The sequence below is a fragment of the Asterias amurensis genome, chromosome 11, assembly GCF_032118995.1.
Source record: "Asterias amurensis chromosome 11, ASM3211899v1".
Classification (NCBI taxonomy): Eukaryota; Metazoa; Echinodermata; class Asteroidea; order Forcipulatida; family Asteriidae; genus Asterias; species Asterias amurensis.
This window is the reverse complement of record NC_092658.1, coordinates 5,109,147-5,136,176: the sequence shown is the minus strand read 5'-3', so window position 1 is coordinate 5,136,176 and position 27,030 is coordinate 5,109,147. Positions and strand designations below refer to the sequence as shown.

Below are 27,030 nucleotides of genomic sequence, written 5' to 3'. Positions count from 1 at the left end.
GGCAAACAAAATCATGCCTGTTTTAAAGAACATTTTTCTTAATAGGAACGAAACTATATTTGTGACCTCAATGAGAATATTTCAAAACTGTTCAACCTTAAAAAATGAACAAACTCAAAACGAAATCAAAGGGGACTTTTTGGGGGGAGAAATAAAAAAAACATATTCACCACTTGAAATATTTCCCCCCAAAAGTGCTTGCACTTCTTGATCTTCAGAGTCAAATGGACTGGACTTGTATTGTACACAAAGTACTTGTCAAGGTTAGTTTCCATTCATGGCTATTCCACCTCACCTCCCTTAATTACATTCCAAACACAAAAGCTCTCCAAATTGCTAAAATAAGGCACCATGGCTCGCTGTAGGGGGTAGTGGTGGTTTTTGCTTACAGAAAGGTCATTTTGGGCAGAGGGGTTGTTTTGGTCAATACAGAGGGGGTAGCTTGTGACGTGTAAATGAGGACACAGAGTTCACCTCTTGGATTTGGGTTTATTTTGATTGAGTCTCCCTTTTCCGGTAAGAAATATTATCTTTGGTAAAGTTTTGGGGGAAAATATGTTCTACTTCTATCAAGACATGGGGTTAATTTCACAAAGATAGTCCGAACTTCAAACTAGTCATAGGAGTCATTAAAAATTTAAGGCTAAAACCAGTCTTAGCTTTTTGTGAAATTTATTTATTTCATTTATTTTATTTTAAACCTTGAGACATACACAATAGTTACAAGTTGTACAGGCGCTGTCAAGGTTAAAACAAAAGTATAAAAACAGCATCAAAAGATGTGTGAATTCACCCCTGCCAGTGCCTGTTAATACTAATAACCAGGTTTGCATTGATTGGAATGACAGATTTTGTTTAGTATATAATAATACTCATTTCCAGCTGTGAACAATTCATGTTTCCCAACTTAAAACAAAAAAAATGTATGGACAGTTAGTCAGCTTGGCTTGAGTAAGGCCTAAATCCTCACTTCCTCTGTTTAGGACTTGACAAGTTTTTTTTGGACTTGAAAACTTTAAGTTTGTATATCATGTGAAGTCTCAGGTCTTTCTTCAGGTTGGGTTTTTGATCAAGATTCAAGTCCTAAATTGCACTACAAGCCTCACAATATGTTTTACTTGGTATACTTTCAATTTGCAACTTTAAATTAAGTCCCAAAACGACATACTATTATTGTAACCACCCTACAAGTTAAAAACAACTTTTAATCGGGTGCAGTGATGTTATGCACCTTTCCTCATCCCCAAAACAAATAAATAAAAAATGTAAAAAACCTAAAAGTTAGTCGAACAATTCATGGCAAATCTGAGCACAGCCTTAAAAAAAAGCTCCACCACTTGTCTGAATTTTCACCAAGAATAATATTCTAGGAGGGGGGTCAATTTAGCAACCCTAGAAAATAGTCCAATTCCAATTAACTTCTTCTATAAAACCTTGATAAAGATCTCAATTGCAATGTTGCAAACAGCTTTAAACATCCTCAAAGGAACAAATTGGCAATAAATAACCCATAAAAGAGCACCTCAGAAACTCCTGCAAACAAACTACTGGACCTCCTGTGTGCCCCACTTGAGTTTTATTTTGTTCACTACTGAAGTCTCTGTGAGTTCATGCGAGTTCACACACTGAACCAGGTGTATTGCTGTAAATCTAAACTTTATGGAGGTTGGCAGAGAGCTTTCTGAGTCATGGAATCCCAAAACCACACAGAATTGTTTCAGGTCTTGGTTTAGACACAGCTTGCCTCCTATCACCTTTTGAAGTCTATGGCTCCATCAGTAAACAAACATTCTGGGGAAAAACTTTAGCTTGCCCATAAACTGGCATCATGGAAAATTCCTCCTGCATCCAAAACAAACGTAACAGCAAGAATCTGTTTTGAAACAGCAAGCTGCCAGTTTCGTCTGGTTTGTAGAGCTAAAATGGTTACAGTGGATACGAGACTTGGCGCCAGAATTTGATGAGGACACAAATGTTCATATATATTTTTAATCTAATGAGTGCAGCAAGTCCAAGGTGTAAATTGACAGAGAGGGAGAGCTGTTGCTATTGCTTAATTGGGATGAGACAAGAGAGGGGGGAGTAGAGATGAGACCGGGGCTGGGTGAGTGACACCAGGGAAAGGAAGATAGATAATTCTCCCCCAAAGTGGTTTTTGTTTTCAAACAGAAAAATGGGCCGAAATGCAGATCAAAATTGCTACCACACAGCAGGGCAAGCTCATTTGATCTTGTGGTAAGACTGCTTTAGAATGGCAAAGGCTGTGGATTTGAATCCGACTCGAATAGTATACAGGTGTGGTCGTTTGTTTTGTGTGTTGTTTGTTCCTTTTTTTTGGGGGGGGGGGATTCCACAGGACCTGGAAAGACTAAGTTCTTCCTCTAAGGTATACACACATTGGTGTAGGGTAACCACATCAATTATAAAAGTTTTCATGCAATTATTACAAAGATCAAATCAAGGTCTAAAACCTAATTCATGTTGATAGATGTTATAGCCAACTTGACCAGTTTGTGTGGTGACCTGTGTAGACGATTTCAACGCTAGAAAACTTCCGCCTTTCCTGGCCGCAAATTGGTCCAGGTGGGTCCCTGCATCTCAGACATGATATAAGATGACACATTTGCAAAACAAAGAAAAAGGCCCTTTTCCAGTCAACAACCGGCCAAAAACCATAGAGGGGGGAGCGAGTTTGACACCAAAATGTACACTCTGAAAACAGCTTGCAGTCCTGCGTATGATATTCGGGCAAGATGGTTTACACCTGCGTACTAATTGGATACACTGAATGTATACAGGATACCACACCAAGGGGGGTATGTCTCAACCAGTTACGTCTAGGAATTAATGTGAAACACACCAATAATATTGTAGGGGTTTTTTTTTCTTCAAAAAACCACAGTGATGTTTTCAGTTTGTGTGTTATTAATATTATTTTAAGAAAAACAACAGGCAGGTTGTTGTCAAACAGGATATACACTGTGGGTAGTATCAAATAATTACCATCAAAAATCTTAAACATAATTTACCTTACACCTTTGTAACAGGGACTTATTGAAAGTGACTTTGAGCTATTTCAACATTCTAAATGAAATTGAATAAGTATAGGATTTGAAACTTTATATGGTTAGAGGTTTGCGGTAGCACCATGTGTTGGGCTCTTTAGACTATACGGTAGTGCTGGTTTTGAAAAGAACTGGGGGTCGACAACCGTATGTTCTGAAAGTATGGCCTCCTGAAGACGATCAGAGCATACTAATCGAAACATTGAATTGTCAACCACCTGTTGATTTCCAAACCAACACTACTCAAACCGGTGGTTGACAACTTAACGTTTCTGATCGTCTTCAGGAGGCTAAGAATTATAAGAGCATCCTTTTATTAGAGCATACAGCTTGAAATGATGAGTTTTCAACCAACAGTTCTATTCTGTTCAAAACTACTCAAAAGAGATTGACCGCAAACTTCACCTTAAATCGAGTATGCCAACATTTTTGCTGGATTTTTCACTTTACAGGCAAAGTAATGAATTCTGCAAGATGCGCGTTGATTAATACTCTAAATTTGTACAATATGCCCCTTCGAGAAATGGAAAAAAAAAAATAAAAATCTTCCAGCTTGATCATATTTTGATATATTGCCTCATTGGCTATACACAAAAAATACAATCTCCATTTGAAGTGAAATTGTCTACAACAGATTGAAAAACCCTGTTGCTCTAAATGTTGATAAGTAGTCTTGGTGGCCTTTGGAATTTTTGTTTTTTATCCCCTCCAATTCTCCGGAGACATGTGGTTTTGAAAACTAATCAGTTTTTAAACAATGCAGCAGGCCTTGAGAAGATTTCACTGTATGATTTATTCCCAGACACAAATTTGCTGGTGAGTGATGAACTTCATTGTTGGTGGAAAGTCACTTGGGTATTGGGTCCCAGTGTTTTGTTTAGTCTTCCCGAATGTTGCGCTGACAGGCCAGTAAATATACCTTCCCCCCTTGTGAGGGGAATTTTTTTTATTGTAACATTGTGTGGTTATATTATAATAAAAATCTTGAACTTAAATTGTCCAGGAGGGCTGGGGGGGGGGGGGGGTGAGTGTGTCATGGCAGAGGGTGTGAGCCAGGGGGGCTTTGGTGGGGTGTGTGCTCGCAACCCCCTTTTGTGTTAGGTCATCGTAAACTTATTATTATAAATTTACAGTTTGAACAGTTGACTTTGGACAGCGGATGACCACACTTTTGACTCACCCGCCAAACATTTTGAAACAGTTGAGTTCCCTTAAGGTAGTCTGAACATTTTGACAAAGGGTGAGTAGGTATTACTCACACATGTTTGACTATAATTTTTCCAGATTTGACATTTGAATATTAATGAGTTTCAATGTAGACCATAAACCATAGGCCACTAAAGCCTGGACTTCCTGCAGGGTTGACTTGTACAGCCCAAACGATAATCAGAGACAATTACGTATTCGATATATCAAAGACCAGGTTCTCACAACCAATAACATGAAAAAACAAATACAGATTTTTACACGATAAGTCATCAAAAATGTGTTTGGACAATTACGAATTGTGCACACAACTGTGTGAATGTGGCGAATACAGGGCACTGGACAATCCAGCCTTATTTTCTATTCAAAACCCCAAATCTTCAAACAACACAAAATATAGGGGCCTTTTTTCAAGCTAAACTTTGTGGAGACCACAGGCTGTCCACTTTCCCACAAGACCTGGTGCAAACAATTCAATTTTACGGTACGAGAAGAATTCAAACTATTGCAGTGCTTTTGTTTGGTTTTCCCAAGCTCAGCCGTAAAAGTTGTTTCAAACTTTCATGAAAAGCATGGGGGCACATCCAAGGCCATGGGCATAAGAACAAGGATTTTTTTTCTGTAACTAAGGCTTTTCTAAGTTATTTTCTGTGGTTTTTTTTTTCACGTTTTTTTTCTTCAAATTGTTGGCTGCATGCAAAGGTTAATCAGACCTGATACTCGACCTTTTCTCAAAAATAAATGACATCTATACAATCTCATTTTCCTTCTTGTATTTCCTCCTACTTTTTTTCAGTGGAATTGCCAGGCCCTGAACATAATCTTTCAACAACAAAAACCCACCAGTTGAAATAAAACAGCTTAATAAAATTACTCCTAACAACAGTGAATCACCTGCCACCACTAAAGTAAGGTTGCTATTTGCTCACTTCAACCGCAGACGTGCTTCCACCAAAGATCTTCACCACACCAGTAAGAGGTTTTTGGTTTTGTGAGGCCCTTAAACTTTACTTCTTTAATCAAACCACTGAGTCTACGCCCGGCGCCTTATTGGAGCCATCCAAGTGCTCTTATGGGTTAAATAGGTTACCTTGAATTAAAAGAAGACAATAGACGGGCACTTGCTTCTGAGTGGAACACCACTGACTAATCAATACTCCGTAACACGTCACTTTTTATTGTTACCGTCTTGTCAATGAGTTTTTACAACCTAGCGACAGTTGTGTAAATGATGAGGGGGGGGGGGGGGGCTCCTCTTCAGGTTTTATTATCCAGTAGGGATGTGGGACTGTCATAAACCTTGATTGGGAAATATGTGATAATCAGGTGTTAAATGTTTTCTCAAGAATTCTATGAAACAGGTATAGCATGAACGATGCCTCAGGAATTTTTCAGAGTTCTTTTTAAAAAGAAAGGAAAGTTGGAAGGGTACAGGTATATTGTGATTTATTTGTTTATTTTTTAAGTTGCCCCAAACAAGGCTATAAAAGCCACTCTTGGTAAGGGGCAAAAACAAAAAAAATACTGAAGATGAAAATAACTCTAGGGAGCAGTAGGAATTGATATTCCTCTTAAAACAGTCCAGATTTCTTCTTTTGTCCTTAGTCCTGTTACGATTCCTTGGTTGTACTGTATGTTTGTCCATAGGTTACATGTGGGGTAAAAAAGCATTCTGCTTAACCAATACACTTACATGTGTCATCTGCTGATTACTGTTGAATAATTTTAAATTATATTTATTATCTCATGCTACTGTATTACTTGGATAATTTCAACATATTATGTGCTTTTTTGTAATGAATAACAGCATTGAAATAAATAGTACTAACTTGAAAGAGGATAAAGCTGAGATATCCATGTTGAGTGGAATTGCACACAGTTCTTTTATTAGCTGGTAATGACACTGCAGGTGTATTTGTTGTTAATGGATTGAGCTACAGGCCTGGTCCATTGATGGTTGTCCAGTATAATGACTGATCTGTGATGGCAAGTTGAAACAGCTTCCTTTCTTTTTAAAAAGGGTTTGGGTAATTTTTAGTTCATCACAACAGTTAAATTAAATTAAACTTAAAAGATTTAATCATAATGATGGAAGAAAGCTTCCCATAAAATATTACTTGCTGAGGTGCTGTAGTTCTTGAGAAATAAGTAAATCAATTTAAAAAAAACCTAGACATTAAATTTTTTTCAAATCGATCTCAATCTTCAGTTATGCCGTAGCTCAAAAGTTGTTTTTGGATGATAAAACACAAATGCGAACTTTGACCCAGGGTAATGACCCGGAAGTTAAGGTCGTACGATTGTGGCGTTAACTTTTCAAATGTTGCCCAAGTCTTTATCTATTTGATGCTCAGGTATGAGCATACAGCAACAAGCAAATGGTAATTTTTCAACACTAAAAACCTTGCCATGGCGTCATCAATGACTGAATTGTATTGTAAATCTTTATGTTCATGCAACTTAAACTTCTTTTGATTGTTTGCATTTCGCATAAGATTGGTTTCACACATATAGCCCGGTTCATACTTCCTGCAAATGCTAAGCTAATTTCTCTGCGTCACAAAGGGAAATGGAGCGCCTACCGATTGTTGCACCACCAAAATTCGCTTCACATTCGCAGGAAGTATGAACCGGGCTTAACACGGAATAAAACCATTTCTCACACAAAAAATTCCCTCTAGATTTGACAAAAACAAATCTGTTATTCTGATAATATCTTTGTCCTATGAAGCACCTTGTCCTATTTTAAAGGCACTGGACACTATTGGTAATTACTCAAAACGAGTAATGGGGAGAGGTTGGTGGAATAAAACATTGTGAGAAACGGCTCCCTCTGAAGTGGAGTAGTTTTCGAGAACGAAGTATTTTTCCACAAATTTGATTTCGAGACCTCAGATTTAGAACTTCAGGTCTCAAAATCAAGTATCTGAAAGCACAGTCCCACTAAAGCACACAACTTCGTGTGACAAAGGTGTTTTTTCTTTCATTATTATATTGCAACTTTGATGACCGATTGAGCTCAAATTTTCACAGGTTTGTTATTTTCTGCATATTATGTTGAGACCAAGTGAGAAGACTGATCTTTGACAATTACCAATAGTGTCCCGTGTCTTTAATATTGCAAAACACCTTGCGCATCTTGTCAGGTAGATTTAGATGCTTTACATTTTGTTATGAATTATCATGTGCTAACACATGTCTTTAAAAACAAACTATAATATGCCCTGCAAACCCAAAGGCACCTTTGGAGGGGGCTTAAAACCCTTAACCATTCAGCAATTATGTAAAACATTGAACACATGATGTATGATCCACTGGCCTAAGCCAGTATGCTAAACGAATACAAAAACACAAGTGAACCAAGTTGTTGTGTCGAATACTACACAATTTCTTAATCATGAAAATGCATGCCCTGGGCAGTGCGTTGGACTTACCTTTAGTTTGTATAGATTGACCCATCCCATGTCCACAGCAATCCAGCAGAGTTGGGAATTAAGACGAAAATGAGAATATTTAATTTGAAGTGTTTTTTTCTTCTCTCGCTCCTTCTGGCTTTTGAGAGGCTGATTTCATCACAACGTGCCAACAACCGTCAGGTCATTGCCCCGATCCGTCCGTAGACATGTTGATGTATCGTTTCTTTAAGCTATTATCTGTATGAAAGCATGCAGAGAAGAAGGGTAAAAAAGGATTTTTGAAAATTTTCTCGCTGGAAATTATTTTGAAGATTTCTTTTAATGATTGGCGGGAGAATTTCTTCTTTTTATCGGAATTAGCAATCTGGTTAACATCTTACGAGAGGAAAACGGCAATTACAGTTTACTATCAGAGTAGGGCCTAACGTGATATCAATCTCTAGAAGGTGCGCAAATCACATGGTGCAATAATTTTCTTCATTACTTTGAAGACTAGGTATGTAAACAGGGGACGTGATAGGCTGTTGAGAAAAACCATGAACTCTGAGCGCAAAGTGCAAAAACGTCAAGCACAAAAACTTGCGTGCATGAAGGCCACTATATTGGGCTTTGCAATACCAACATTTATTTTGGGTTTCAAAAAGCCCAACTCAGCAACTCTTCTTGTTTTAAGGGCAAAGTGTACTTTTGGTTTTTGTTTTAATCTGGTAACTGTTGATGCAGTAAAGGTAAATTTAAAATTTAATTTAAATTCATTTTTTTTTATTTATTGACACCACCGAAAATCCAGATCAAATAACTTTGTCTGTATACTTTAGCCTATAGATTACACAATCTGAGAACATTATACTAAGATTTTGGGGCATAACAACTTTTTGAAGTGAAATGTTTCTCAATCTCATATATATAAGGCTTTAATTATAAAGGCGAAAACTGCCATAGGATTCTAACCATAATAGACCCTTCCCATGAAATATGTAAATTGCACGTAGCGCGGCGCACTTAAGTTTTGGTTGGCAAAATGAGGGAACATCGTGCTGTTTTGTACACGGCTAATGGGTGCGTGACGCAGACGCATGGCGTTTGCCAACCAACAGGGTCTGTACGCATGCGTGAATGTTATTAGCATATTTCATGGGAAGGGTCCATTAAGTCTCGTCATTCATTTTGTAATTACAAATCGTATGCCTTCCCTTTAACAAACATCATGGCATATTTGTAATTTTGCATGATGAGTTTAATCAATCTCAAGGGGGCAGTAAGGCGATTTTTATCTGGTAATGGCAATTTACCTTTAAACCTAAGATGGAGAAGCACAAGACAGAATTCTCAAGGAGTGTTTTCTCCTCATTTATTTTGTACAAGTGCAAAGTTTATCTTCTATACTTCACAAAAAACCCACCATGCACAAGTACAACCACAGAGCGTTATAGGCTCTACCATTATGCTGAGAGAAAATCTCATTTGTGTCATCATCACAGCTTGAAAGCAAAACCAATGTCCACTAGCGACAATTTAAAAATTTATTTCGTTAAAGAATAGTTCACTTTTTTAAAATAATTTTCCTTTAATTTGTAAAATGTCAATATTCCATCAACATCGTCAGCCCAATCATCAAGGTCTCTCCACTAACGTCACAGTCCATTATTCACCCTGCTCGCCCAGAAACAACAGCTGAACAGTCAGTCATTTTTCATTTCTTGTTGTAATACCTGGAGTATTGGATTCTACCTCCAACCTTAACCACAAGGTTTCTGTTCTAAATTGTGTCTGATGAACCCATTTCATTGAGGTTGATTGCTTTCAAACACATCACTTTACACCATTTAGAATGTGGTCAAATGCAAGTCGTTCAAATCGGTCTCAGATCCAGAAAGGACTTAGGCCTACATTACAAGACTTAGCTTTAAAGACCAAGTCTGCTTGGAATAGATTCACCGATGTGTAAAGCACAGGTATGGTTATGGTTCGAATCCCACCACAGTTATGCCTACGTGGAATTTTGTTCACAGGATTTGTTCACAGGATTTGTTCGTGTAGACAGTATGCCTACAGCGCTTTACACACAACAGTGTAAAAGTAAAAGCAATTGATCCTTGGTGTATTTTTATAACAAAGGCTGAATAAAGATTAAGAATATGAATGAGAAAAATGAGATTATAATAGCTCAATAGTTTCATTGATGAAGGGATCTCAGTATTTTCTCCTTTGGTCAACGAAAAACATGACTTGGTGGGTGTCTGGTACAACTGACCCAGCCAGGGGCTGAACATTTCTTTACACCACCAAAATAGTGGTGCCAGATATTTAATCCACCCCTGCCCACAGTCCACAAAGTAATGAAAACAGTAACTATTTGAGGTGCCTTTAATTACTGCATCCAGCATTGTGTTTCAAACAGTCTCTTTAAATAGACACGTTTGCATACAGCGGGACTAATTGGGTGAACATAACACACAACAGACCAAGAATGGATTTTGACCCCCTACTGGTACAGACTGTAGCACCCCCTGGATGGTGAGGCATGATTGTGGTCCGAAAGAACAATGTTTTTGGAGTAGGTTACACTTTTATCGTCAAAATCTAATACTTATTGATCAAATAGTGACCAGGGGTTATTTTTGTAGCAACATATTAAGTGTCTTGAAGTCGGCTTTCTTACGCAAAACCTTGGTGTGTTTTCAAAGGCACTGGACACCTTTGGGAAATTGTCAAAGACCAGTATTCTCGCTTGGTGTATCTCAACATGCATAAAATAACAAACCTGTGAAAATTTGAACTCAATCGGTCGTTGCAAATGCATGAGAATAATGGAGAAAAAAAAACACAAGTTGTGTGCTTTCAGATGCAAAAAGCCGAGACCTCACCTGAGGTTTCGGAGGTCTTGAAATTAAATTCAAATATTTAGTGAGAAATTACTTCTTGCTAAAAAACTATGTTTATTCAGAGAGAGCCGTTTCTAACAACGTTTTATACTTTCACCAGCTCTCCATTGCTTGTCACCAAGTTTAACAAATTATTTTGAGAAATAACCAATACTATCCAGGGCCTTTAAAGAAAGTACAGCCACATTTTCGGTATGAGAGGGGGGGGGGCGGGGAAGCATTTGCATCCATGTTAGAAGAGCAAGGAACTTTAAATTAACCAGTCAGTGGTCGCAGGGACTTGAGAGGTTTGCGGTAACACCATATCTTTTTTTTTAGTAGTGTTGGTTCTGGAAAGAACTGGCTCCATCGAACCAGACTACTCTCAAAGAAAGAGATATTCACATGGCGTTACCGCGCAAACCTCTTAGTTTTACTTCCACCAATGTAGAGTTTCAAATCCTCCAGTGTCTTTGAGACATGAGGCCTCTTTATTCCCAGGGAGAGGGGGCAACCTCATGGAATAGAATAGTGTGAAAAGGAGGTTAACTGACAATCAGACCATTGAGAACGATCAGACTGTCCTAGCTCTAAAAACCCTTAAATCCAGACAATAGCATTTGTCAACAAACAGAGTGTAGGCCCAGGGTCATGCCCCTAGGGAGAATTGAGAGGCTGACGAGTCTATTCTAATTTGACGAAGACACTGCCTAAATAAAAGACCTGTCTTTCAACCTTAAATTTTATATGAAGATATCTAGAGAAACAGTAGGCAGTCTTTCGTGCCTTTGTCTTTAACTTTTTGTTTTGCAACTCTATTATGTGGAGTCACATTGCCGTCTTACAGTGTATTTCTGACCACACATCAAGAGTCCCCACTCACCATTACACAGAAAATGTTTGTATTTATAATTGTATTATCAATCAGTGTTGCAGGTCTTGAGACGGGTCTTGAGAGTCAATTGTTGAGGGTCTGGGTTGTATCCAATTTTCCATTTTGTCTTGTGATTTTCAAGACTTGGTCGGGACGTGGACTCGGAGTTTAGGCGTCGGCTTCCTCTTTAAACTGCGTCACGCGTTTATCTAACGCCCTTGCGATCCATCGTGCGTCCGCGTATAAACCAGCTTTGAGTAGTTTCACATTCGGGCGAAGATTTAAAAAAGGGGTTTCAAAAAATTTAAGATCAAACAAACATCCTTGTCCCAGAGTTTTACTTTTGTCTATACATAGACTTTAACCGATAATTGTGTATTTGTTTAAAACTGCTAAAACTAATTTAAACAAGCTCTATATGGTATTTTTGTTGTTCAGATTCGGCTTTAAAAATAAATTAAAGCAAAGATTTTAAAGAATTTTTAAAGAAAAAAATAAAGTTCTTCAGTTGTCGTGTTTTCTCGCTCCGGTGCGCGCGAGACTTGCACAGTCTATTGGGTCCAACTGATGTTCCAGGTAGAAGGTGCTGTTCGCAATGATTACTTTATTTTTCCCAACTCTTCTGAGGCCTAACCCATCTATTTCTTCCAGTTCCTGTTCCATTTCAAGTAGGATACATTTTGGGAGTCTGTTGTGTTTCATTCTCACTATGTCACGTGGCCAAAGTGTACTCCTAGAACTATGACTATGAGGCAATCGTCGCCCGTTACAAATGATAGCTGAACGAACTTCATAGTTTTAGGAGTAGCCTAAGTGTACACTACAAAATACAATACAAGCAACACGTGAAAGAGCTGCATTCAGTAGTTGCCTTTTGTGTTGTACAGCTTCCGATGAAAATTCAAGGCGCACCCCAATAAGCCTTTTTGAGGTATGGCGGACGTGATACGCGCGCATCACACGCCGTGACTGTAGCCCACCTTGTTGAGCTGTTAATGGCTCCGCTTTTAACATCGGTCTCATCACTGTCACCAGTGATGAGACCGATCTCCCCTTTTAACATCGGTCTCATCACTGTCACCAGTGATGAGGCCGATGTTAAAAGCGGAGCCATTAACAGCTCAACAAAGTGGGCTAGCCGCGACTGATGCCACGCTCACCATCTTGAACTTACGTTCTATTTCTATGGTCAATACGCACAAATTTACCACAACTTTACAGTGTTGTAGCATTGTGTCCACCATACCTCAAAAAGGCTTATAGATGGCTCAACACTCGACAACAGCCTCAACACTTTTTTTAAACCAAATAAAATTAAAATTAAATGTGTTCGTCATGATGGAGACTCATCATCATCGAAAATGGCTGCACTCAGTGAACATCGAGGAAATAATAAGCCTGAGGAAGTTCAAGTATCTCTTTAAAAATAAATGTTTTTACAGTGTCATTTAAAAATTTAGCATCAAAATCACCCAGGGAAAATTAACCCATCCATGGGTTTAAAACCGCCGAGCGAACTATACTATTATTACTTTACAAAAATCGCCTATTCCTAATAAAAAAAAACTCATTTTGACATTTTAAAGCCATTATACACTTTCGGTAAACAGTATTGTCCAAGTCCCACACTTCGTGTATCACAACTTATATAAAATAACAAACCTCTGTGAAAATTTAGGCTCAATCGGTCATCGGAGTCGAGAGAAAATAACGGGAAAACCCACTCTTGTTTCCGCACGTTTCGCCTTAATTGTCATAACATGTGTTTAAAATAAATCCGTATTTCTCGCTAATTTATTATCGTTTTTTAAAATGTTTTCTCAAAAGGTAAATCTGTGATTTTTTTTTTTATTATTACCGAAAGTGTTAATTGGTCATAACTAATGGTAAAATTATTACAAACGGATAACTAATGGTAAAATTATTAATTAATTATTTATAAACTTAATTAATTATTATTAAACTTAACAAGCCGTTCCTCGTTGTGTGGTTGATTTTTCTCACATAATATTCAAGCCCTTCTGTTTTTCTGTGCATTTCATTTTGCTTTGGTAACAATTACACTTACACTTACAGAAATGAGCTATCTAGCTAGGCTCGGCCTATGTTTCAATCATGTATTGGCATTTCCATGTTTTTACTTACCTAGTCATCAGTCATGCTCACTCTTTTCTTCAATCATGGAGTTCCTTCCCTCCATGTTTCAATGAATATAACTTATTATAACCAACCTTTTTGCATTTTTTTTTTTTTTTGACAGCAGAGCAGTCGTCAGAAGTCCACGTGTGCTCACAAGTTTTGACGGCACAACATAAACTAGCAATAGAGGGCGCTATACCTTTTTGTAGACCCGCAAAAACTTTTAAAGGCGCGGAAAGTAGATCAAAGCTGGCGGACTGATAATGCCCTTGGTGTTTTTTTTTATTTATAATTAAACAATTATAGTTATTGGGTTTTTTTGTTTGTTTTTTTTGCTCAGCCTGTCTTTTTTTTTAAAGATAATTTTTTGCATACAAACACTTATGATGTAATTATGATGTAGTAGAAATAACAATTCATGGAGGTAAAGCAAGAAACTACACCCAGATTCCCAACCAGTGACCAGGGTCTCAAACACAAACACTTTCTAACATGTCCTTCAAGAGTTGAAGTAATTATTACAAATCGAAACAGTCAAATAATTAAATTTAGCGTCAACCAGCATCCACATAATTGTGACTCAACATACACATTTAAGGCACTGGCCACTTCGGTATAATTACTAAAAAATAGATACCATAAAAACTTACTTGGTAACGAGCAATGGGGAGTTGTTGATATTTTAAAACATTGTGAGTGACGGCTCCCTCTAAAGAAACAAGTTTTTAATAAAGAGGCAAGTTCTCACTCAAATTAAAAGACTTATAAAAACCTCAAGCCTTTTAATGCATCCGGAAGCACACAAGGGTGTTTATTTCTTGTATTATTCCCTTGCAACTTCGATAACCAACCGAGTACAAACTTTCACAATTTTATTTGATTTGATGCATTATGTTGGGATACACCCAGTGAGAACATTAGTCTTTGGCAACTACCAAAGTTGCACAGTAAATCCTTACTCGTGGAAAAGATTTTCAAACAACTACCCTTTTAGACAAATTTAAAGAGAAGTTACCACCATGACCATTTTGTGCAAATCTGTGGACGTTTATATTTTCAATCTAATGTCTAAAATGCTGTAACAGTCTGGATCCTGAATATGCACATAAAACACACCAATTTTCGATCTTAAAAGTTTGCAACTAATTTGGTGTGTTGATTGAAAACATGATGAATTTATTTCTCCCAAACTAAAGATGTAATAATCGGACATTACAAGTGAACAAAGTATTCTAAAACCAAATAATAAATGATCAGTGAATAAATAATTGATACTTTTCTTAAAATTTATTTCATAGTCGTACATTTGTTTTTAACAATGGCATTATTTATTAAGGAAAAGTAAGATGATTGTTAAATTTGCGATACATGAATTTGATTTATTACATTAATTATGTCTTCACACCATGTCAAAATGTAAGATGCTCTTTTTAGAAAACAAACCAATCAGTTAATTAAAAGACAACAAAACCTTTGTCCCCTTATCAATTTTAAAACCTATAAATTTATGTTAACATAGTTTGTCTTGAACAATACAAAGATTCATCTCTATGTTTAAAAAAAAAAAAAGCAAGTGTTCTGGTATCTGATAGCGCCCTCATGGTGGATTGGTTACTAATATAATGTAAAAGGCTGAACCATTATATAGACCTTTATCATGGTGCGCCCATCTTGATTTTTTCAAAATTAGTCTGGTTCTTTTTTGTTGGAGAATATAAGTATACATTACTGTTGTTTGATACAGGGAGCAAGACCAAAATGGTGGCAGCATCATAAAGATCTAGTTAGTAAATCAAGTACTGCACTATCAATGTATGTTATCATTCCAACATACACAAAGTTGTGTTTAACTTATCAGTTACTAAGGCTTGGAAATAGGTTGCTTGTGTTCATGTAAAAATGTTTCACAAACATTTTCATAAGGAGTTTACCCTCATTAAAGATGAAAACATGGACAAATTAAATCATTATGAATAGAATTTCCCACAGGTGTGTGCAGCATTTGTGAGTCCAACACGTAACCCGCAGTTGGACTGCTATGGAGTTAACAATTTCCCCATCATTTCAAACAATTTAATACACCTTTCTATTTGCAAATAATGTATTATGTATTGTATCAAATATAAAGTTATTATTTTATAATCTCATTTCAAAATACCGCAAAATAATTTGTATTAATTTTTAAAAGTTTCATCAAACTGGCAAGCCAAGCCTGGAATACTACATAGAGGCCACGGAGGACAATACCTTTGTTGCACTGGTCTTGGCCTTGGGGGCCATTCAAAAATTTCCCATAGACTTAAGGTTTATCAAATGGAAGTGCCCTTTGCAAAACGAAAATGGCCTTGCCCTCTCAAGGTTGAAATTCCAGGCCTGTAGGCCCTTTCAAATCTAGTCATTATTGAAGAACTTTTCTGTAAAGAAATTAACCAGATCCTTCACAAATTGTGGCATTTCAGTTGATTCAGTTAAAGAAAAGTTTGAGGAAAGTTGCAGTCTTCACTGTCCGTCCTCCTTACCATACTTTCAGCAAACTTCCACTTTCAACAACCACTACAGCAAACTAGTGGCTGTGCCGTGCACTTTGTCATACACCAGTTTCGCGGCGACCACATCTTCGATTGCCATCCCTATGTAAATGAAACGATTTTATACAATTATTATTTTTATATAATTTTACCAACAAATTTTACCAATGTAGTATGCGACCATAGTATCCTAGTGAAACAAAATCACACAATGCAGAAATGTTCTTACCCAAAGATTTGAAGATTGTGGTTTCATTCTTTCTTGCTTTGAGTTTCCCTGCGATCACTTCACCAATCTCACCAAATACTTCAGCCTAGCAGAGTAGGGGAAAATGAAAGCATCCTTTTTTGTTAAATTTTGCTTCAATAAAAAACACATTTTAAAAGTACCTCGATCAATCAATTCCTACATTGTGCAAAAAAAAAAATCAAAATTGTTTATGAAACTACATTGATAATATTAATAGATTATATTTTTTATCTCGAATATAATTTGTTTTTACCCTTACACCCATGTGTCTTAAAAACACTGGACACTATTAGTTATTGTTAAAGCCATTGGACCCCTTTGTATTTTCCAAGGCCCACACTTCGTGTATCACAACTCCAATATAAAATAACAAACCTGTGGAAATTTAGGCTCAATCGATCATCGGAGTCAGGAGAAAATAACAGGAAAACCCATCCTTGTATCCGCACGTTTCGCCGTGTCATGACATGTGTTTAAAATAAATCTGTAATTCTCGCTAACGAGAATTTATATTGTTTTATTGTTTTCTCAAAATGTAAAGCATTTCATGGACTAATATTTCAAGAGAAGTCTTTCACCACTACCTTCTGTAAACCCTGTGAGTTATTTGTAAATCTGTGAACTTTTATTTTGTTTTCTGTACCGAAAGGGTCCAATGGATTCAAAGACCAGTCCTCTCACTTGGTGTATCTCAACATATGCATAAAATAACAGACCTGTACAAATTAGAGCTCAATTGGTCATCGAAGTTGCAAGATAATAATGAAAGAAAAAACACCCTTGTCACACAAAGTTGTGTGCTTTCATATGCTTGATTTCGAGACCTCAAAATCTAACTCCGAGGTCTCAAAATCAAATTCGTGGAAAATTACTCCTTTCTCGAAAACTACGCCACTTCATAAGAAAAGCCGTTTCTCACAATGTTTTATACCATCAACCTTTCCCCGTTATTCATACCAAGTAAGGTTTTATGCTAATAATTATTGGGAGTAATTACCAATAGTGTCCACTGATTTTAAGCACTGTGTATATACTCAGTATTTTCCCAAGTTTGGCAAAATAATAGGCAATGTAACTTCTTGAGTAATCGCTCGAACATTTATTTGTTTAAGCCATAATGGTCTTATAGTTTGGCGTAGGGGTGCAAAAACAATAGGCTTTTTAGGGGATAAAAAGACCAACCCACAAACCAAGTTTGGAGTTGATATGGCAAGACACTGCATTGCCTAAAATGCACATTACACAGTATAACACACGGGGACAGCGACTCCCAAAATGGCCAAACCCTAATTATTGTTATGAGGGCAGCAGGGTTTATTGGATCATTGATAAAACAAGTGTAGTGATCGATTGAAAGCTTAAAGGCACTTGACACTATTGGTAATCTGTTGGTAATTACTCAAAATAATTGTTAGCAAACAAAAACCTTAATATTGGTAACAGGCAATGTAGAGCTGATGAACATATAGAACATTGTGAGAAACAGCTCCCTCTGAAGTAAAATGTAGTTTTTGAGAAAGAGGCAATTTCTCACTCAAATAAAAAAAAAAACTTCAGCTGATGCCTTTTATTATGCATCTGAAAGCACAACAAGGTTGTGGAACAAGAGTGTTTTTTCTTTCATTACTCTCTAACAACTTAGATGACCAATTGAGCCCAACTGTCACAGGTTTATGCTTATATTTTGTTGGGATACACTAATTAAGAATACCGGTCTTTGGCAATAATTACCAAAGGTGTCCAGTGGCTTTAACCTTACACTTCTGCTGGATGTGAAATTGGAAAAATCCAAGCTATCGAATTCCAGAGCCCAACTTTTGTTTACCTTAGCTATTATAACATCTCCGGACTCGTTCACGGCACTTTCCCTACTGTCTGCATAGATGACTGATCTACGAACAAGTACTGGGTCAAGCTCTTGCTGATCCGGCATAGGAGCGCCAACACCTGTGAAAGGCAAAGGGAAACTCAGGTTAGCAAGGTCCCAAAAGAAACCTTAAAAGGTAAAGTATACTTCTTCTTTTTTAAGAGTGTGTCATGGCTGAGTGGTTTAGAGCATCAAATTCAAGTTCTGGTGGTTAAATTCATAAGAGTTATGTTCGAATCCCATTTGTGACACTTGTGTCCATGATACTTTACTATAATTGCTTCTTTTCACCCAGGGGTATAAATGGATACCTGAGAGGGTAGAGGTTGATGTTGTGTTTGGGAAAAAGCCAGGGAGCTGAGAAAGATTAAAGGAATGTTATTGGCCCAATGACAAGGCACTAACGTAAAGTGCAATGGGACATTGTTGTGAAATGCAGACATTGGTTTATCGTCTAAGATTAAGAATCGCACAAATCAATAAATGGTGATGTGGTAAATAGACGACAATACTTAGTCTAGTCATTGTGAAATCAGCGGTGAGCTTGGTAGGATTCGAACCCACAAACTTGTGATTGCAAGTCCTGCAGTCTAACCACCGGACCATGGCCGATGCTCTAGTTTTTAAAAAGCCACACAATCCCACAGACCAGTGAAAATTCTTAACATTGCTAGTCCTAGTTTAGTGGAAATAATGAAAATGATTCTTTAGTTGTTAGAGATGTTCTTTCCGATTTCAAATCAATTTTCAATTCTCTACTACCTACAATTGATATGGGCTCCATCTTTGACCCATTCACTCTGGAGGATGGGTGTGGAAGTTCCCGTTACCGTAGCAATGACATCCGCATCCCTCACCGCTTCTTGGGCAGTCTTGCAGGCCCTGCAGCCATACTTGGCAGCAAAGGCTTCCGCCCTGGCATGTGTTCGATTCCACACACGGACCTGTAGGGATAGTGTGGTAAATGAACGGTTTAGCAGGGTATTTTTGCTTGTGCGCACTCCATGTAACTAGGCGCAGCATTCTTCTCTTACACATCAGCTAGTGCAGAAATTCAAGCGTAGGATGATGATCGTAAGCGCAGATTTTGGCGGTTAGCAGAGCCGTGATATAAGCCCCTGGGTGCCCTCCTCACTTCCATTGAAAATCCTTGATCAGTTCATGCCTCCCACAGCCCATAATAAGGAATACTCACCTCTGAATACTGGTGGACATACCTCAGGGCATCCAAATGAGCCTTCGCTTGAACCCCAGCTCCTAGGATGGCTAAGATCTTAGTTCCGTCTGGAGCCAAATACTGAAAATATGATGGAAAAGGTGAATATCATGAAACAATAATAATGTTGGGCAGAGATGGTTCTTGTGATCGATTAGCTTAGTGCGCTACATATTTAGCAGCATGGGCTGTATACTCTCAAGGGAGCTGAGATGGTTTGAGGAATGATTTAAGGACCAGTGACCAGGGGTACTAATGTTGGAAGCTCTTTGAGATGCCCTTTTGGTGTGTAAAGCGCTATATAAAAACTGACTATTATTATTATTCTTTTTATATAGCGCTTACATCCGCCACTCAGTGACGCTCAAGGTGCTTCAACATTCAGTTTTTCTCTGCAAGGTATGTGGGACTACATTTGAAGTATGAGACCTACACCTTTTACATAGCACCATGTAATGGTTTACAAGGTGCTGTGGTGCAATATGCTACCAATCAAACCAGGAACACCATGGCGAACCCCTTCTCTTTTCAATAGTTGCACTGGGTTCTTTCACGTGGGACCAACGGATTCCAGCCCATCTGAAGAATAACATTGCAGAGAATAATTGACCTCAAAAATTCATGAAAATCTTTACCTTTGTAGCAACAGCTGATGCTGCAGCCGTCCGCAGAGCTGTTACTGTGTTCCCCTCCATAACCTAGAAAGTTATCAGTAGTTGTGAAGTTTGTTAATTTTAAAATGAAGGATACAACGATGCCAACCGGACCACGTACTATACAAATTAATGTTACAATACTGATTTTTTAGTTATCGGTGATAAATAGATCATGCTTCATTTGTGAACATTCAATCATGCTTATTTTGATAGGTGCAAGCTAAATTAAAGAAACACGTTGCCTTGGATCGATCAAGTTGGTCTTTGAAAAGCATTTGTAACCGTTTGTTATAAAATGCATGGTTAGAAAAATGATTTATAATAATAGTAGAATACAATGTCCACACAAATTTGCCTAAAAATTGCGTGGTTTTCCTTTTACTTTGCGAACTAACACGGTCGGCCATTTCTTTATTTGACTCCCATAAATGGCCGACCGTGTTAGTCGACGAGGTAAAAGGAAAACCACACAATTTCGAACGATACTTGTGTGGATCAATATATTCTACTTTTTAAAATATCTTTCTAATCATACCCATTTTATAACAAAGGGTTTTCAAAGACCAACTCGACCGATCCAAGGCAACGTGTTCCTTTAAGCAAAATAGGCTTTTGGCTTAATGCCTTCCCCCTTTGTTTAATCCAAATTAATGCGTACAGAGTGCGGTGTAATTTGATAATACATGGTGGATCTGAATGTTGGTTGTATGTTAAAGGAACACGTTGCCTTGGATCGGTCGAGTTGGTCTTTGAAAAGCGTTTGTAACCGTTTTTTATAAAATGCATATGGGTAGAAAGATGTTGTAAAAGTAGAATACAATGATCCACACAAACATGCCTCGAAATTGCGTGGTTTTCCTTTTACCTCGTCGACTAACACGTCGGCCATTTATGGGGGTCAAAATTTTGACTCCCATAAATGGCCGACCATGTTAGTTCGCACAGTAGAAGGAAAACCACGCAATTTCGAGGCAAACTTGTGTGGATCATTGTATTCTACTTTTATAACATCTTTCCAACCATATGCATTTTATAAAAAACGGTTACAAACGCTTTTGTTTTGACCAACTCGTCCGATCCAAGGCAACGTGTTCCTTTAAATAAACGTGCAATAAACACCATGTGGCTAGTGCTAAGTGTGCTGTTTTTCCATTATAATTAGAGTAATTATTTATTTGCTTATTGTTCTGTTTCTTGTAAAGCGCTGTGGTACCCTGTGTATAAGAGCGCTCTATAAATGCCTGTTATTATGAATAATTTATCATTTTATGACTTACAGCTTTCATTGAGCCATTGTTGGCATCAGACAATATAATGGTCGCCTGGATGACTGGGTGGGGTGTGTTTTCATTCCTTGGGAATATTGTGACTACCTTGCAGGCCAGACCGTTCTGGTTTCTGCTGTAGCCAGGCATGGACAGAAACACTCTGTAGAGAAACAAAATTAAACAAAAAACTTAACTTTTTCTACAGAAGACGATCAGAGCATACTGATCAAAATGTCAAGTTGAAACCAATGGTTCTTTTCAAAACCACCCCAACTCATTAGAGATAGTCATGACATGATGATACCGCAAACCTTTCTTTATAAAATTAAAGCAATCGGTGATCCTAAAAAGGGAACATATTCATCCACTTAAAGGCACTGAACACGTTTGGGAATAATTGTCAAAGACCAGTCTTCTCACTTGGTGTATCTCAACATACATGTATGCAGAAAATAACCAACCTTTGAAACTTTGAACCAATTATAATTTGAACAAATTTATAACAATTTCTGCTTAGCATAAACGAGCAGGATAGGCACCAGTCTTAAATTGTACAAGTGACATTGAATTTTGGCTGGTAACCTTATTTTGGTAGACATAATTATTTCATACTGTTTTTAGAGGTACTTTTTGTGCTTTTAAAAGCAGCTCTATGAAAATGTGCCCCGGTGAGACGGGTGACTGCTTTATATTCCCGAAACACCTACGTTCCGATATTCCAAAACTCCCCTTGAAGTATGCTGTGGTTAGGGTTAAATTAGTTTCAAAATGTTCTTTTTGTATTCTACTAAATACAAAACTTAATACAATTAATACAATGCCTGATTTAAAGACATAGAATCATGCACTCGAATGGTTGGGACCAACTTGGTCCCTAAAGTTGAATACACTGTCTTTTTTTTTTGGGGGGGGGGTCTTCAATTGTCAAAGTACTTAATACTGAAAACACTCTGAAACAGAACTGTCTCTGACATACAAAAGATACAGATATATATTGTTTTGCAATGATTACTAGGCTAATCTCAATCTGTTGACCTTTTTAAAAACAAGTTTCAGACATCACCTCATTTCTTCATTCCTTTTTGTTAACTACGGTAGTTTATTGGCCTTTGAAATATCAAATATCAAGTACATTACAGGTGCTCGAATGTACTTGAACTTTGGCATTAATGCAAAAGGGCATATGATATAGACTGGGAGTTGTTTATGCAAAATATTGTTCTTTTAGATACACAACACAATACAACATTTCTATGCAATATGATACAAAATGCATAGTATCGTGTATCATTTATAAGTAAATGTACACTAACTTCCCATTGTGCCAGTAGGTTTTATTATAACTTTAAACAGCAAACTAAGTGTGGCGTTCATCATTTTAAAACACAAACAAAAATGGTGTGTTGACAGACACAAATGCCCTGCCGAGATTAATCTCATTCTTAAAGGCAGTGGACACTATTGGTAATTACTCAAAATAATTATTAGCATAAAACCTTCCCTGCTGACGAGTAATGGAGAGAGGTTCATGGTATAAAACATTGTGAGAAACGGCTCCCTCTGAAGTGCCATAGTTTTCGAGAAAGAAGTAATTTTCCACGAATTTGATTTTGAGACCTCAGATTTAGAGTTTGAGGTCTCGAAATCAACCATCTAAACGCCCACAACTTGTGTGAAAAGGGTGTTTTTTCTTTCATTATTACCTCGCAACTTCGATGACCGATTGAGCTCAAATTTTCAAAGGTTTGTTATTTTATGCATATGTTGAGATACACCAACTGTGAAGGCTAGTCTTTGACAATTACCATTAGGGTCCAGTGCTTTTAAGTTAATCCTGCAAAGTATACCCATAAAACGGCAGAGATAAAAAAAATTCTCAGTGTTTGTTCAAACGAAACAGTTTAGATTATAAAACAATGTTCTCATTTTGATTTTACCCCCAGACAAAGATATTGACAAAATAGGGACACCGCCAACATAGGGCTAGATAGCTAAGTCGGTAGAGCGCCGGCACGTTATCCGGAGGTCGTTGGTTCGAATCCCACTCTAGTCAATTCTTTGTTAAACCCCAAAAATCATTTTGATTCTAGTCTTTTTTTATTTGGATTATGGTAAATAAAATCCCATTCCAGTAAAGATTCTGAGCTACAAGTCCTTTGCTCCTGAGGATTTTCTCCCCAAATTTGAGCCCATGTGTGCTGGAATATACTTTGATCAAATTAAAACGTTCCTATCGACATCTCAGTTGGCCAAAACTCACAGCAGTGAGCGGCAAAGCCTGAGTTTTGAAAATTGAGACTCAGGCCTGGGATTTCATCTTTGAGAGGGCATTGAGGCAATTTTCATTTTGCAAAGGGCACTTTCAATGGAAAATCTTTTAAAAAGTCTTTGAGAAGCTTTTAAAAGGGGAACCAATGCCAAGACTAAGGCAACAGAGGCTATTATATGACCTCCATGAAATTCCAGGCCCGGAAACTCACAGTGGATTGATTTCCAAATCTTCCCTAATTGTAATGTCTAGTTCCTAGACCTACCCATCACGATTCTTCACAGGTACGGATGCGCGAAGTGGCTGCACCACTCCCCCGTCTGGGCCACTAGAGAAATCAGCCAGGGCCTTCTCCAAAGCTGGGATTAAGTCCTTGTATGTCAGGACATCTTCAATCTGTTGTGATCCAATGTATGGAATGGAGTCCGAAGCCATGGCGGCAAACTTTACCTATTATGGATGACGCTGTAACCAAAAAGTAGGCCTATAGTGTGAATACAAAGAGTGAATGAATGTTTAAGAGTCCCTGCCTGTAAGAATGTACCAAGTGGTGATTCATGGGTTCTCAGATCTTCTTCTAAAAAATTAGAGTGATACATTATCATACCAAACGAATAAATCCAAAATATTAGTTTGCTGACGCTTTCGGTTTGGGAGTTATCAGTTATCAAAGTTTCGGCCTAAAAGCCTTCGTGAAACGAATAGTACATTCCCTGTAAACACAAAAATGTGCGCCAAGGTCATCCCAACAAAAGTAAAACATTTTTTGAAACCTCCAGTTGGGCTTATAACAAAAGTAAAAAAAAAAATTTGGGATCTCGTTGGCGCCTCATGTTACGCGCACCTAAACCTTTGACGAACAGTTCCCTCGTGCCATTTTCAACGCCTCATAACTCAACGCGCCTATAAGATCCCATGAATTAAACAAGTTCACATGAAAGAGCTTGCATCCCTATAACAAATAATTGAAGTGCAAAGTGCGTGGGATCTTGTTGGCGCAGTGAGATAATAGAGGTCAAAGTTCAAATTTTACCAATATATTGCGTTTTCGCACCTCCGTAACCTTGTGCGCCAACATGAATTTTTTTTTTAATGACAACCGGGTGTTGGAACAACTTTCATCTAATGACAAATGAAAAAAGAATCTTGGGATCTCTGCAACTTGCATGTCAAAAGATTTTTTGAAAGTTTTCTAAAGTATTGCCATTCCACACATTTTGGCCTAAATTGGCCCAACATTCGCTTTTTTTCATCACTGTAAGTATCTGTGCCAACAAGATCCCATCAATTTTTTCTTGTATTTGGTTAAGTTAAGTGTTCCTTAACAGATTTCAATTGAAAAATAATTGGGATCATGTTGGCCCACCAATATAACAAAGGTCAAAGGTCATATGAAACTACACTACTGCCTATTTCGGGCGATTTTGCGTCGTCTAGAAATCCACGCGCCAATATGATCCCATTAAATTGTCTGCGTTTTATGATTATATAGATACTCAGAAACACATAAAAAGCAAAAACCAAATGGGATTTGAGTGGCGCTAACAAATATTACAGATCAAAAGTTCACAATACATGCCTATACTTACGCATTGCTGTGGCAACCGATAGTGAGAAATATCCCCCAATTTCAAAATGTTGGCAAACCATTAAGGGGATGGGTCTCCAAAACAAATTTGGTCCAGATATAGATTGGACTTGCTTTTACAAATGGTGTTAGTTTAATGTTGGTGGGTAACTGTTGCCAAGGTCAAAGGTTACAAAGAATATGGCTGTTTTTGATATTTTCCTGTGTCGACCCCCGCGGTGCTCATTCGGGTGAGCCCCTAACAAGAGCTAATCAAACGATCACACTCGCCCTCTCCTGTCGTGGTGATGTCATGCACCTCCGGCCAGCCCCAAGTGACCCGTTCCACAAGCAGGGCACTGGGGCTGACCCGGGTGAGCATCTGGAATGACATCAAAACTATTCAAACACACCGGGGGCAGACCGAGGTCGACCTGGGGAAGCTAATCGACGCACCCTAAGTGACATAGGCCCTACTATAGTGCTTTTTAACACGGATAACTTTCCATATGGCGCCACCACTTTTTCACTCATTTTTACAAAAAGGGATAGGCCTATTTTATAGATCTCATAGAGGGTAATTAGATACTACTATTTTATATTATTTAATATCGAATAAAAAAGTGGTGGCGCCATACGGAAACCTTTCCTTTTAACACTCTAGTAGCCAGCCGAACTACTTGTGAAGAGAACTTGTTTGTTGTTTTTACCAATACCACTTACAAGTTTTTTTTAAGTAGCCTATAAAGGCCCGGTCCCACTGCAGCGATAACGAGAACGATAACGATCACGACGCAAAGAGAACGCGTTCTATTGGTTGAACTGCTTCACGCAGAATACGCACACGCTCATTCAACCAATAGAATGCGTTCTCTTGGCGTCGTTATCATTATCGTTCTCGTTCTCGTTATCGCTGCAGTGGGACCGGGCCTTAACGGCTATACTATTATAGGTCTACTATAAATGACTGTCTCGCAGAGTAAAAACTCGTTCAACAAAATCAATATCCAAAATCAATAATCAATACAAACACTCGTTCCTAATGAAAACTACAGCAGAATTGAACCTCCTCCCAGCTGCTTCGAGAGAAGCTCCCTCACCTGACACATTAAAAAAAAGCCTACACAACTTAAACCTGTTAAATATCAAAAGTAGAGCGCATTATAATAATTAGAGTCCCCAGCACCAAACACCTGCAACCAATAAACTATACATCCCAACATTGGGAGATTGATTGCAGTATTGATCCAGATCCAGATACTAACTATTTTATATATTACTGGTCCTTTCTTTCTGTGGGTGTTTAAACATGGAGGTAGGAATATTCTGGCATTTGGCTAGTTGCGATAACGTGAGGCCGTCGGGAGTATCCTGTAAGTGTAATCAATTCAATGAATATGGTCCTAACCAGACCTAACTTGGTTGGAAGAACCGCAACAGACACTGATACAGTGACACAACTCTGAATTGTATCTGAACATAATTTTCTTCCTCCATGATCTGAATCACAAGTTGTTGGCAACTAGTTTTTGGTCATTTCATTAATACAAAATTACGCTGGAGAGTCAAGCGTTGGCACTAGCATGGAGGAATAGAATTTAATTCATCCCCATGGCACTAGACTAGAGTGTAGTACCAAAAGTTTCCCTGTCGTCTGGTTTGAATTTAAAGAAGAATTTTACAATGTTACCTTGATTTGCGGTTGTCCAAAGTCATCAGCCCCGTTTTTAAACTCACCGAGGTAGAATTATGCGACTGTGACAGATTCAGTTCCCCAGATATTTGTCCGTCCCCCTAATAATTTTGCCTCACCAATAACAAAACTCCAATGTCACATGTGGGCCA

General features: G+C 37.9%; 2 protein-coding genes across 4 annotated transcripts in view; both read right to left on the bottom strand.

The window, feature by feature from the left end:
- LOC139943944 (uncharacterized) overlaps positions 1 to 13,674 on the bottom strand; it is a 95,353-nt gene extending 81,679 nt beyond the window's left edge. Inside the window, exons 1-2 of one of the 2 annotated variants that reach the window (XM_071940850.1) lie at positions 13,571 to 13,674; positions 7,706 to 7,924 (exon numbers count right to left, since the gene is read on the bottom strand). In XM_071940850.1, the coding sequence (XP_071796951.1) occupies positions 7,706 to 7,730 (25 nt within the window). In that variant the 5' untranslated portion in view covers positions 7,731 to 7,924; positions 13,571 to 13,674. The remainder of the gene's footprint in view (positions 1 to 7,705; positions 7,925 to 13,570) is intronic. The other variant, XM_071940849.1, reaches the window with a different exon arrangement.
- Positions 13,675 to 14,378: 704 nt separating this feature from the next.
- Positions 14,379 to 27,011, bottom strand: LOC139944580 (ketimine reductase mu-crystallin-like). Of its 2 annotated transcripts, none has more exons than XM_071941631.1 (9): positions 26,876 to 27,011; positions 23,884 to 24,083; positions 21,359 to 21,509; positions 20,061 to 20,123; positions 19,405 to 19,506; positions 18,976 to 19,153; positions 18,168 to 18,289; positions 16,322 to 16,406; positions 14,379 to 16,194 (listed from the first exon to the last, which is right to left on the bottom strand). In XM_071941631.1, exons 2-9 carry the CDS (start codon positions 24,051 to 24,053, stop codon positions 16,118 to 16,120), a joined length of 948 nt encoding a protein of 315 aa, XP_071797732.1. In that variant the 5' UTR covers positions 24,054 to 24,083; positions 26,876 to 27,011; the 3' UTR covers positions 14,379 to 16,117. The 2 variants fall into 2 exon arrangements, with proteins under 2 accessions (XP_071797732.1, XP_071797731.1); XM_071941630.1 differs by having other exon boundaries at positions 23,884 to 24,102; positions 26,876 to 26,927.
- Between the last annotated feature and the right edge of the window lie 19 nt (positions 27,012 to 27,030).